This window comes from Petaurus breviceps, unplaced genomic scaffold (assembly GCF_028583685.1).
Source record: "Petaurus breviceps papuanus isolate PSGF00001 unplaced genomic scaffold, PetGlider_PUasm1.0 559, whole genome shotgun sequence".
Lineage (NCBI taxonomy): Eukaryota > Metazoa > Chordata > Mammalia > Diprotodontia > Petauridae > Petaurus > Petaurus breviceps.
This window is the reverse complement of record NW_027186377.1, coordinates 1915144-1928519: the sequence shown is the minus strand read 5'-3', so window position 1 is coordinate 1928519 and position 13376 is coordinate 1915144. Positions and strand designations below refer to the sequence as shown.

General features: G+C 51.5%; 1 protein-coding gene across 1 annotated transcript in view; it reads right to left on the bottom strand.

Annotated features, from left to right (window-relative positions):
* MATN3 (matrilin 3) overlaps nucleotides 1-11808 on the bottom strand; it is a gene marked incomplete at its 3' end in the record, with an annotated part of 17925 nt that extends 6117 nt beyond the window's left edge. Inside the window, 7 exon segments of the mRNA XM_069103017.1 lie at nucleotides 1186-1311; nucleotides 2818-2943; nucleotides 3672-3797; nucleotides 8960-9526; nucleotides 11210-11467; nucleotides 11470-11508; nucleotides 11769-11808. Of these exon segments, the coding sequence (XP_068959118.1) occupies nucleotides 1186-1311; nucleotides 2818-2943; nucleotides 3672-3797; nucleotides 8960-9526; nucleotides 11210-11467; nucleotides 11470-11508; nucleotides 11769-11808 (1282 nt within the window).
* Between the last annotated feature and the right edge of the window lie 1568 nt (nucleotides 11809-13376).

Here is a 13376-nt window from a genome sequence, read left to right as displayed (position 1 = left end):
CTCTCTCTCTCTCCTCTCTCTCTCAAGTCATCCAGTCCAGCTCCCTCCATTTTACAGGTTCAGAAACTGAGGCCCAGAGAAATATAGGAACTTGATCAAAAATCCCACAGGCAGGAAGTAGCAGGACTCGCCCCAGGCCCCTGCCCCCCAATAACAATGCTTCTGCCCTTCTCCCATCTCCTCCCTAGCTCCAGGCTGAGCTTCAGAGGGCACTTCTCAATGCCTTTGCCCAGCACCATCTGGGCACATGGTACATGCTCCTAATGGATGGCCAGCAACTCTGGTGTTTGTTCTTTTTCCAGAAAGAAAGTAGACAGGGTCACGCTGTGAGTGAGAGCTAAAGAACTCCAGGGCTATCCTGGTCCCAAGTGACTTTACTTGCCACAGGAAGGCCTCCCAGATGGAAGGCAGATTCTCCGAGGATGCCTTTTGGGAGGCCAAGGGTGGCAGCAAAAGGGTGGGCTGCAATCAGCACCAGTGTAGGGAATGCCCATATCCACCCACTTGATCACTAGGAGCCAGTGAGAATTTTGTGACCAAAGAGGAGAATTGAGAAGTGATCTTCTGGCCACTTCTTCCTTCTCAGGAAATGAGAGAATGTAAAAGCTGTGGAACAGGGGGTGAAGAAGCCTGCCTTGGACATACAAGGTCCTCCCTGCTCTGGGCCTCAGAGTGTTTGCTGTGAAATGAGCAGCTGGACCCATGATGTCTGAGGTTCCATCATTCTCTGGGTCGGTAATGAAGGGGAGGCTGTAACTGGGTGAGACCTCACATCCTTCCATTCAAAGCTAAGGGGCTGCCCCCTGTGCTGCCCAGGCACCTCTACCCCCAGTCCAGCCCATGGGGAGGCCCTACCATCCCAGGCAGGCTCCTGAGCTAAGTCACCCTCGACTTCGCCAATCCCTGAAGAATTGGGCCAGAGACGGAAGCTCGGGCCCATCACCCTATGGAACAGTCTCTGACCTCTATCCGTGGTTCTTCTGGAGCAGCTCAGAGTCAAGCCCCTTCTGCCGTCTCCACCGTGTAGGCTGACCCCGTGAGCCTTCAGCAAACTTTCCTTCTGTATCCCCTGAAGGTTTGGCCCAGCACCCGGCACACAGTAGGTGCTGAACAAAGCCTCTTTCAGCCCAGCTGAAGGGCCCTCAGTGAAAAGCTCAGGGAAAGAAGGTGCCAAGGGGCTCTCACCAGAACATGTCTTCTTGTCCCGATTCAAAACGTAACCTTCATAGCACTCACAGCGGTGGGCTCCGGCCCTGTCACTCACACAGATGTGCTCACACTCGTGGGCACCGAGGGCACACTTGTCCTGAGCTGCCGAAAGGAGGGGTCAGGGCAGGGAAGAAAAACAGGAACAAAGCTGAACAGCCGAGGTTACAGGCCCTGCCCTGGGCCAAGGAAGGAGACTGCCGGAGTCAGGCAGGTCACTGCGCCCATTGGCTCTGAGCACAGACTGGCAGAGAAGAGCCCCCTGAGTCCAGCCCTCAGGCTGCTTCCCTCAGGGCCCATCCAAACAAGCAGGGCAGCATTCAAAGCCTGGCTCTTTCTTCCCCAAAGACCCCCTGATGCGTTGCCCATGCTGATTCTTTTATGCTACAAGGCCTCTGATAGCCACTGCCAGGGACCCTGCATCCAAGTAGCCCCAGAGCCAGAGTGGTCTATCAGGTAGCACACAGGCTGGAGTCAGGGAGACCTGACATGCTCTAGCTGTGAGGCCTGAGCAAGTCCCTTCATGTGGAGGAGCCTCAGTGTCCTCACCCACAAAGTGGGCTGCTGGTCTCTACACTGTCCACCTCAACGTGCCTGTGCTGAAGCCCCAGTGATATCATGGCTTTGCAGCTTTGGAAGCCCCACAGAAACACCAGTGAGGAGGATTGCTGGTTTGGAGGAGGGCAGTGGGGTGCAGTGGGGAGAGCCTGTCCCTCATGGACACATCTCCAGCCTTCTAGAGGGAGCCGGATCCTGACCTCCCAGATGCACTGGAGTATTTGGGAATCTTCCCTGCCCCTAAATAACCAAGGCAAGCAGGCTGGCCAGCTGCAGGACAGTGTGAAAGCCTAGCAGAAAGGTGTAGTAGTAAGCAAACAAACCAGTCACCCTGAGTTTGAGCTGGAGCCCCAAAGCAGCAACTCATCACTGGGGCTGGGGGCTACACCCTTTGAAGAATGCTTCTGGGAACCCCTCTGGGGATCTCCAAGTCTGGCTGCAATGTCCTTCTTTAGTCAGGAAAGCATCAAGGGACAGCTCCAGCTCTCTCTTTCTCTCTCTCTCTCTCTCTCTCTCTCTCTCTCTCTCTCTCTCTCTCTCACACACACACACACACACAACAGCTGTCCTTATCACAACATTCTTCCCTCCTCACAACCCTGGGAGGAAGGAAGGCTACTACTGTTACCCCATCATTGGTATTGAGGCCCTCAGAGGCTAGGTCGCCACTCAGGTGGTCAGGGCAGAGCTGGGACCCAGCTGAGGTGTCCTGCTCTAAACCTGCCAGGCCCCTTCCACATTGGCCCAAGGCAAGGCAAAGACAGCAAAGGCAAGTGAGCTTAGGGGTCAGGCCTGACCCCAAAGATAACACATACCTCTCCATGCCACCATGCCAGCATAAGGTCACTTTTCTCATTGTTTAAATATATGAGGGGAAACCCAACCTGAGGGTGAACAGAAATGACCAAAGATCCCCCAGAACCATCCCCTGAGCCATCCCCCCAGAGCCATCCCCCAAGCCATCCCCCCCAGTCATTTCCCAGAGCTATCCCCTGAGCCTTCAGGTGCCTTGCTGAGCTTGGGCAGGTGCTGGGCTGCCACCCTGACCCTTACCTGAGCAGGTTTTCTTATCTTCATTCAGGATGTAGCCTTCATAGCACTCACAGTGGTAGGCATTGGCCCGGTCGCTCACACAAATGTGCTCACACCCATGGGTGTTTAAGGCACACTTATCAATAGCTGCCAAAAGATGGCACATGCAGACACACAGATCAGTAGACAGCCAGTGAGGACACAGCACACAGTGAGCAAAACACCTTGTCCATCACTGACTAGTCAGTCACCTCCCATCTCAGAAAAAGAGGATAATCTGCAAAGTCCCTCCAAGATATGCTGTTCTAGGTCCTAAGTTCTAAGGTCCCTCTGCTGCCTAGAGGCAGCCCAGTGTCACAGTGGATAGAGCCTGGAACCAAGAAGCCCTGAGTTCAAATCTGACCTTAAATATTTACCAGTTGAGTGACCCTGGGCAAGTCACTTAACTTCTCTGTCTACCCTAGTTTTCTCAACTGTAAAATGGGGATCATAATAGCACCTGCCTCTCAGGGTTGTTGTGAAGTTTGAGAGAGATACTTGTAATGCACTTAACCTAGTACCTGGCACACAGGACGAGGTTAATAAATGCTTATCCCCACTTCCCTTCAAATTCTGACCTCTATTCTATGTTTGAAGGTCCCTCCCAGTTCTGACACTGTCTACTCAAGGCCCTTCTCTCCACTAATATTCTGTGTCCAAGAACTGGACATGGATTAGATCATTCCCAATCTCAGTCAATAGCATGTGAAATCCATCCACTTCCCAGGATTCCCTCAGTACTACAGAAGGCAGGCCCGGCTGTGATGTGGACAACTGGAATCCATGAAAATGTGCCAGGAGCAAGGACCTCTCTTTTCTCTCCTGCTAAGTCTTACCTGAGCAAGTTTTCTGGTCTTCATTCAAGGTGTAGCCTTGGCTGCATTCACAGTGATGGGCACCATCTCCATCGCTAATACAGACATGCTCACACTGATGGGTGCCTAGCACACACTGGTCCAAAGCTAGCCAGGAGAAGTTGAGGAAGAGGCTCTGTTAGGATGAACAAGCTAACAAGCAGTCAAAGGTTTTTTTGTTTTTGTTTCCATTCAAAAGATGCCATTCAAATCATATGAGCTACAAAATGGTGGGCTAGATATTTTCTCCGATCCCCATAAGCTCTCAGACCTATCCAAAACAGAAATTGTGCTCCAAAGACAGAGCAACTCCAGCATCTCCAGGGTCTAGGAAGCCTAGAATCAAAAACATTAAAAAAAAACCAACCCACAAATTGATGCACTCACTGAGCTCACTCAGCACTCCTCTCCCACCTCTCCCACTATCAGCATAGGAATTGTACCAGCATCTCTAAGGACACTGAGCAGGCTCACAACAAAAGACACCACCACACTCTGGTCCTCTCTCCCTCTATCTGGCACCATGGAGACCTGGGCTCCGAGCTGTGGAAGCCCCTTAGAGTAAAAGCTTGGTGGGTTCCACAACCCTATAGCACCAATACTGCAAAATGCTGAACTGCTAATGCCTGAACAGACAACACCAAAGCACTAGCAGTGGCAGAACCAGGCCAACAACTCCAAACACCAGCAGAATCTGCTCCAGAGCAGACAACCCTTTAGCAGCAGAGCTGCAAAGCTCCAAACTGCTGGCACAGGCCAAAACACTATGGAACCGAGGGAGTAGGACAGTCAATCAGTTCTGGATACTGTGTGGAGGGGAGGGGAGACCTATGTCACACTCTCCCAAGCCTGAGGGAAAGAGCAGAGCATCCATCTGGGCCAGTTCTGACCACCCAAAAGTCAGTCAGGAAGGAGATGCTTTTCTTGGTAAACCTAGCACTTTGCACACCAATTGGTCCATAGCAGGTGCTTAATAAGTGCTCGGACAAAATCTTGTTTCTACAGTTGTTTGCATGCTATCTTGCCTTTAGATAGACTGTGAGCTCTGGGAAAGCAGGGAATGGTTTGTTTTCCTTCGGTGCCTGGCAAATCAGGCTGTTGCAGACACTTAATAAATGCATGTTGACTTGATAGCTTAGTCCAATGCCTGCCCCACTCAGCATTCATGAAACTTCCCAAGCTAAAGCACCCCTCCCCCAGTCCCCATGTGCCATCTCTTCATATTAGAGTGTAAGTCACCTGAGGGTAGGGACTAGCTTTGTTTTTTGTATCAGCATCCAAAATGTTTTTTTCATTCATTCATAGTAAGCACTTGATAAATGCCTTTTTGATTCATTTGAACAGAATGAAAAGGTCTTTGAATTTGGAGCAGATGACTTCATTTGATTCCCAGTCCAGCTCTGGCCTCCTGGGTGACCTGGTGATTTACTCATCTCTGCTTCTGGCCCAGGTCCAAGGATGCAGGGACACCTGCCCCACTTCTCAAGAGCGGCTTTGTGACCTAGCTCTGAATGCCAGGCACATTCCACCAGAAACAGAATTTGAAGGCTTGTGGATGTCTTCCAGAAAATTTTTCACAGAAAAATCATTGACTTGAAACTCTTGGCTCAGAGTGATGGACATGTCCAAATATGCAAACAGGAAAGGAAGCAAGGCAAACTTTCTGACATGTACGTGTGAATGTGGTTGCTCAGACAGACACCTGTGTGTGGAGGAATGTGTATTTGTGCATGAGTGTATGTTTTGGGAGTGTTTGTCATTGTGTGTGTGTGAATGTGCATGTAAGAATATGTGTGAGCATGTGTGTGGTATATGTAGTGTGTATGTGTGAATGTGTATGAGTATATGTGTATATTTAAATGCATGTATGCACATATTGTGAGTGTATGAGTATGTGTGTGTATGATTATAATGTGTGTGGTATGTGAGTGTGTATATATATCTAAGTGTATAAGTGTGAATGTATGTATTGTGAGTGTAAATGTATAAGTGTTAGTGTGTATATATGTGTATATATCTGAGTGTATGTGTGAGTATCTGTATTGTGAGTATTAGCATGTGTGTATATGTATGTGTATATATGTGAGTGTATGTGTATATGTATTGTGAATGTATGTGTGCCCCAGTGTGTGAGTGTGTATATGTGTATATATGTATGTATATATGTGAGTGTGTAAGTGTATGTGTGTCCATGTATGTATTAGTCTGTATGTGAGTGTGTAAGTATATGTGTGTGAGTGTGTATGAAAGAGTGTGTGAGTATGTGTGTGTGAGATTATGTGAGTGAGGGTAAGTATATGAATGTGTGTGTACTTTTGTGTGTCTGTATATATGTAAGTGTGTAAGTATGTGTGTGTGAAAGAGTGTGTGAGTATGTGTGTGTGTGTGAGATTATGTGAGTGAGGATAAGTATATAAGTGTGTGTGTACATATGTGAGCATGTAAGTGTATGTGTGTTTATGTGTGTATGAGTCTGTATGTGAGTGTGTAAGTATATGTGTGTGAGTGTGTGTATGTGTGTATGTGTGTGTGAGATTATGTGAGTGGGGGTAAGTATGTGAATGTGTATGTATATGTATGTGTATGTATATATGTGAGTATGTGTGAAAGAGTGAGTATGTGTGTGAGGGTAAGTATATGAATGTGTATATATTTGTGTATATGTGAGTGTGTAAGTGTATGTGTGTCTATGTGTATGAGTCTGTATGTGAGTGTGTAAGTATGTGTGTGTGTGTGTGTGTGTGTGTGTGTGCCAGGCTGCTCACTTGGCCCCATGAGCTCGTCGCTGAGAGCGATCTGGAGGGACAAACAAGGGAAGTCAGGACTTGGGGGGGAGAACAGCTCCGACATCAGACTCTTCATACAGCCTTCAGGCTTTCCCTGGTGACATCTTTTGGAAAGCTGCATCTGTGATCTGAGCCCTTCCTGAGCAGCTGAGGAGGGCTGAGGCTGGCGGCTGGCATGCCTGTGGTGGGCAAGCGGCCCCGCTACTGCTGCCGCTGGCACCGGGACAAGGCCAATATTTGCCCAAGAAGGGCCTTTTCATTGAGCAGCATTTCCAGGGCACGGAACACCATGTGTTGTCCTAGGCAGCGGACAGCAATGTCCTTTTCCCCCAGACAGAACTTCATTTTCTGCTCCTGAACAAATAGACCTTTTGTGCCAGGGATAGAGATTCCAGGTCTGGACTGCTGGCTTCAGGTACCCCAGACCTGGTGCGGAGACCTTCAGTAGCAGAACACTGAGGCACAGAGAAGCTGGGACTAAAGTCTGCTGCTGGCCTTCAGGGCTCTGGGGGCAGGGCTGGCTACCAGGCATGATGGGACTGGATAAACAGTACCTTTTCTTCTCTTGTCCCACAGGCACCAGAGAGGCTAATGCTGGAGTCCGCATGTTTAGTGATTACAGCCTTGGGCCTGGAGTCAGGAGACCCCACCTCACACCCTTCTTGCCCCTGCTACCTGATGATGCTGGGCAAGTCTCTTAGACTCTCTAAGCCTCAGTTTCCCCATCTATAAAATGGGAATCATACTGACACTACTATACTCACAGGATTCACTCACAGCCTTCACAACCTTTGAGTGCTTCAGAAACATGAGCTATTGTTATCAATATTATTGCTGTCATAATTCTACCAAACATCCATTTCATTCCACGTGGAACGAAGGGAAGCAGGGTAGAATGGTGAAGTGTGTGGGGGCTCTGGTGTCCAACAACACATGGATGGAGGCTCCCACCCCTCAGCCTAGGAACTGCAGCCAGGGAGCCCTGCTCTCAGCTGCCCCCTGCAGGCTTGCCTGGTTTATACCCAGTGCCTCAGTTTCCCTCCATCCTGCATGGTTCAGCTCTGATCTCACCTTCTGCAAGGAAGCCTTTCTTCATCTCCCTGAATTCTAATGCCTTCCCTCGGAGATGGTCAGCACCTCACTGTCTGTGTCTTATCAGCACATAGTCAGCTCCTGGATTAGCTTGTGAACTCCCAGTGGACAGGACCAGTTTCTCTGCATCTGGGGATCCTGTGCTTAGCACAGGACCTGGCCCATAGCAAATGCTTAATAAATGCTTGTTAACTAACCGATCAAGAACTCCCTGGGGGAGGCCCTGATTCTCAGGTCGAAGAACTAACCAAGAAAAACTAGGAGGGCCTGACTACAGCCCCCAAGATTTCATGGGCTGGGGACAGAGAGGGGCCACATGCCTGAAGATGGGGAGGAAATGGAGCAAGGTGCAGGAGAGGGAAGGGTTTACTTTTTCCCCTCAAAAAAATTAGGGGAGGAAAAAAAAACAAAAATAAATGTATGTGGGGGCGGCTAGGTGGCGCAGTGAATAGAGCACTGGCCCTGGAGTCAGGAGGACCTGAGGTCAAATCCAGCCTCAGACACTTAACACTTATTAGCCATGTGACCTTGGGCAAGTCACTTAACCCCAATTGCCCTGCCTTTCTCCTTGCAAAAAAAGCAAAAAAAAAAAAAATAGGGGAGAAAAAGAATAAAAGTCATGTTGCTGCTTAGGGTTGCCAGGCATCACTCCTACAAAGACAGGTTCAGTAAATATACAAAGGCATTCACTCCCTGAACAGAACTGGGGAACAGTAGGAATTTTGCAGAATGTCAGAGCTGGGTTAGGCTGGGATTACAGGGTCTAACTTTCTTAGGGTGTCCTCAAGTGAGGACAATGAGGTCTGTGGCAGGTGGGGGGGGGATTGTGTCAGTGTCAGTACTCACACCCAGGATCTGCTTTCAAATCTAACCCTTTCTGAGCCTATTCCTTCATCTATAAAATGAGAGGGTTGGCTACTAGATGAGCCTTTCCACTTTTAAGTCCTCTGCTTCAGTTAGAGAAAGTAAGAGCCCTGAGCCTGGAGTCAGGAGAGTTGAGTTCAAGTTCTGACTATGACTTCCTAAGCTCTGTGGCCTTGGGTAAGCCCAGTAACATCTCTGGGCCTCTATTTTCCCATCTATACGAGATGATCTCTAAGAATAACAAAATGAATGGCTCCAGAGAAAAATTGGAAGGCTTGTATGAACTGATGCAGAGTGAAGCGAGCAGAGCCAGGAGAACCATTGTTACAGTGGCAGCAATATTGGAAAGATAGACAACTGGGAAAGGCTCGAGAACTCTGGGGACCACAGCAACCAACCACAAGCCTGGACGACAGAGGATGAAACGTGCTGACAGACTCAAGATACAGAATGAGGCCAACCTTTCTGGACACCACCAAGAGCGGAATTCACTTTGCCTAACAACGCCTTGCTGACCCTCTGTCTTACCGCAGAAAGTTTCCCGGAACCTTGACGTCACTTTCTCAATCACCCCATAGGTCTCCACATAGAACACGTGGTCATCAAGCGGCTCACTGGCGATTGTCCTCAGTGACTGCATGTCTGCCCGGTCCACGCCCACAGCATAAATCTCAATGCCAGCTGCTCGGGCCCGGGCCGCCACCTCCTCCACCTGGTCCTGCGGCCGGCCATCTGTCACCATAATGGCCACCTTGGGGATGTTAAAGGTGGCGGTGCGGGCCCCAGCCTCTACGGTGAAGGCTTCATCCATGGCTGTCTGGATAGCCAGGCCAGACATAGTGCCTGTGGACAGAGGAATAACCTGGACCACTGCCTGCTTGACAGCTGCCTTGTCAGAATAGGTCTGCAGATTGAACTCGATTTTCACGGTGCTGGCATAGTTCACCAGGGCCACTCGAGTGGCAGTCGCCCCAATGTCCAGGCTGTCAATAATCTTGGTGACAAAACTTTTCACCTTGGTGAACTCCTGAGGCCTCACGCTGCGTGAGCTGTCGATGATGAACACCAGGTCCAAGGGCTGGCTCCTGCAGACATCTGCATGGAGAAGAGAAGGATGCAGGCAGAGAAAAGACTGAGTGACCACTGGCCAGCAATGCGGCATGTCTTCAGAGGAACAGCCTCCCCACCTAGCCTCAACCCCTCTGCCTGCCTCTCTGGAACTGCTCTGCCCAGGGGCACATTGGATAGCCTGTGGAACACTGGAAGTGAATTCCAAATGAATAGAGCATCTATGAAGCATGTACTGAATACTCAGCCCCAGGTGGAGATAACTAAGATCATAGGATTATCAATTTAGAGTTGGAAGGTACCTTGGAGGCACTCAGGTACAGCCCCCTCATTTTATAGATGAGAGGACACAGGCAAACAGAGGGGAAGTGACTTGCTCAGGGTCACACAGCTAGTATGCACCAGAGGCAGGATCTCAACCCAGATTTTCCTGACTTCAGATCCAGAGTTCTCCCACTGGACCACCTAGAAGTCTCCTCAGAATGATTTCATGGGTCAGTGTTCCAAAAGGGGACTTTGGCTGTGCCTACTGCGCCCTTCAGGGGAAAGCAAAGTGATCTAGAGGGATGCTCTGCAGAGCCAATGGCCCCAGTTCCTACCAGGCTTTGCCCCAGTTCCTGCCAGGTCTCCAACATAAAGCCTGGCAGTAGAGGTCTCTGGAGAAGCAGATCCTCACACAGCTGCTTCACCAAGGGTCCCTCAGCCAGGGAAGAAGAGGCAGGCAGGGACAGCAATGGCAGCCAGCAGCAGCAGCTCTTGGGGGTCAGACTCACAGGCTGGGGCCAGCCTTGTCAGTCCCCGAAAAGAGAGCAGAAAACCATAGACTCTCAGAATTCCTGATTTGGTGGGGCCCTCAATGGCATCTCCTCCACTGTAACATCCAGACCACCTTTGGCTTCACTAGGTCCCAGTAACTGAGGATGAGTCCTTCCGCTCACCCATGCCCCACTGGAGACAGCCCAGTTCCACTCTGGGACTACCCATCCCTCACTCAAAGCAGCCCAGTGGGGATCACTCTGAAACAGCTCTCCCAGTTATGAAGTTTTATCTGCCTCTGAGACTCAGTTGGCCTCTTCTTTGCTCCTGAGGCCGAGCCGAATAAGCCTAATCCCTCCTCTGTGTGTCACCCCAGCTCTTGAGGCCCCCGAAATCACGGGTCCCCAACTCTTTTGGGTCCTGAACCCCTTGGCTCCTCGCAAACCTTACTTACCTCGAATTAATATGAAATGCGAAATTAATCCTAGCGTTTTCCACGCACGTTCCCAGAAAACAAAATTGCCCTCCGCCAATCCCCTGCCCTAAGATTTCCCTCCTCGAGGCCCCAAGTTCCCAGTCCCTCTAGTCAGACTGTTCTCCCCTGCCCAAGGCCCCCCAGCCGCTTAGCGGCAGAGCCAGAAGCCTCTGATGCTGTCAGGACTCCCCGGACCCCCGGACCCCCTGCTCCTGCCCTTCCCTCCTCTGCCCAGGACAGTCCCGCTGCCTTCGATGCGCGTGCAGCCCGTGCCCATGCCTACGCCTATGCCCGCTGTGCCCAAAGTCTAGGGACGGGCAGAGGAAAGAAAGGCAGGCAGTGTCACCTCCCCACCCGAGGAGCCCTCAGCCCAGCCCCTGCCCGTCCGTCCTCGCTCCCTCCTCTCCTTCGGCGGCTGCCTCCAAGCGTGAGCTCCAGTTCCTCCAGTCCCGTCCAGCAGTCAGCCGCGGGTTCCTCACCTGGGCTCCTGCTGCCGCCGCTGCCGCTGCCGCGCGGGACCTGGGGCACTCTAGCCCCCGAGTAGCCGGGCGCGCCAAGGCTGGTCCCTAGGTTGCCCCCAGACCTCCGCAAGCCCAGCTGGCGACGGCTCGGACGAGTGGGCTGAGCCCGAGCTGTGGGCACCCAGACGAGGAGGAAGAGGAGAAAGATGAAGAAGCGAAGAGGGCTAGCCCAGAGCTGGCGTCCCATCGTACCCACGCCCTGCTTCATCCCACCGGCGTCCGGTCCGTGCTGTCCTGAGCTCGGGCAATGCACTGCACTGCCCCACCCGGGCTGGAGACCTGGCCCAGAGCAGCCCAGCCCTTGGGGGAGGAGAGACCCGCCCCCTCTCCCCTCCCCCCGCCACGTGCTGGCCTCGCCCCCCGCTTCCGCCCTCAGGACTGCTGGGCATCCAGCCCAGTCTCATTTGTAAGCCTGTCCCCCTCCCTGCCCCTTCCCCTCATTGGGCTGTAAACCTTAGAACGCTAGAAAAATGTCCCCCATCAGCTAACCTAGGACCTCCTAAATCTTGGTCCTTACATTGCGTGAGGTCCGTTCTCACCAACACCTGGGCTACCATCAAGTTGGGGAGGGACACTGGAGAAGTGCCTTAAAAGGGAAAGATTTCCATAGATGGGGGAGGGGGAGCAGAGACGTCCGGATAATTGCACAATCATTCCTTGACCACCTGCAGTACCCGAAACCTAGGGATGGACTCGGGCACTGCTCACCTCCCCCACTCAGGGAAGAGATGACATCTTGGTCAGCATCTCAGACACAGCACACTCCGCCACTGAGCTCTAAGAGAGAAAAGCCTTTACCAGCTGGGGCGGATCAGGGAGGGATTTCTGGAGGTGAAGGGACTGGCCCTGCAAAAGGTGAGCAGGTGATGAGGGATTAGCAGGACACAAAGGAACAGGTCAGTGAGCAAAGGCCAGAGGGACAAGTCTGGTGCAGAAAAGATCCCAGGCTCAGTGGGTACTGTAGGGAGCCGGACTCCCTTCCTTTCCGGAAAAAAGAGATCTTCTGACTGCTCCTATCCAGACCCAAGCCAGAGACTACACAGGGTGGCCAGTGCAGCTAACGTCCACTAAGGGGGGCTGAATTCTCCTCTAGACTTGCCTCCAGCAGCTGTTCCATTAATGGTTACTGAGGGCAGCCCGAGTCCCTGAGGGGACCCGTCTCTGGCCTCCGAGTCCAAAGAATTCCACTTGTAGGAGCTCTGGTAAGGCACTTACTCAAGAAAGTCAGAAATGCTAGAGCATGAGAGCACCTGCGCAGCTGGTCCTTGGCCCTTGACATGGCCACTTCCCTCTCATTCCCTTCTCTCCAGGTTTTCCTCTCTCCTGCTCTTCCTCTACCTCTCTGAGCTCTCCTCCTCAGTTCCCTTCACAAGATCTTCACGCTCATCATTCCCATGAATGTCCACCACAGCTCTATCCTGGGCCCTCTTCTCTTCTCCCCCTGGACTGCTTCCCTTGATGATCTCACCAGCTCCCGGGGTTCAGTGATCATCTCTGTGCCAATTGTCAGCTCTGCCGTCCAGCCCTAGACTCTCTGCTGGCCTCCAACCTTACATCTCAAACTGGAGATATAGGAGACATCTTAAAATCTGCACATCCCAAACTGAGCTCCTGATCTTTCCCCCCAAGTCACTCCTTCCTCTTCCCAACTTCTCAGTCATGTCATCTTCAGTTCTTCACTCTCCCCCTCCCCCTGCCCCATATGCAATTGCTTGTCAAGACTTGACCTCCATAACACCCACATACACCCCCTTCTCTCCTCTGATGCTACCCCCACCCTGGTGCAGACCTTCATCACCTCATGACTGGACCATGGCAGTAGCTGCTGACGGGAGTCAGGGATGGAGTCTTCCCACCTGCCTCAAGTCTCTCTCCACTCTGGTCCATCCTCCATTCAGCTGTTAAAGTGATCTTCCAAAAGCACAGGCCTGACCTAGTCACCCCCTACTCAATAAACTTCAGTGACTCCCTATTGCCTCCAGCATCAAATACAAAATCCTCTTTGGCATTCAAAGTCCTTCAGAACCCAGCTCCTTCCTATATGTTCAATTTTCCTGTACTTTACTCCTACTACAGACTCCATGATCTGGTGCCATCGGCCTCCTGGCTCTTACTCAAACAAGAC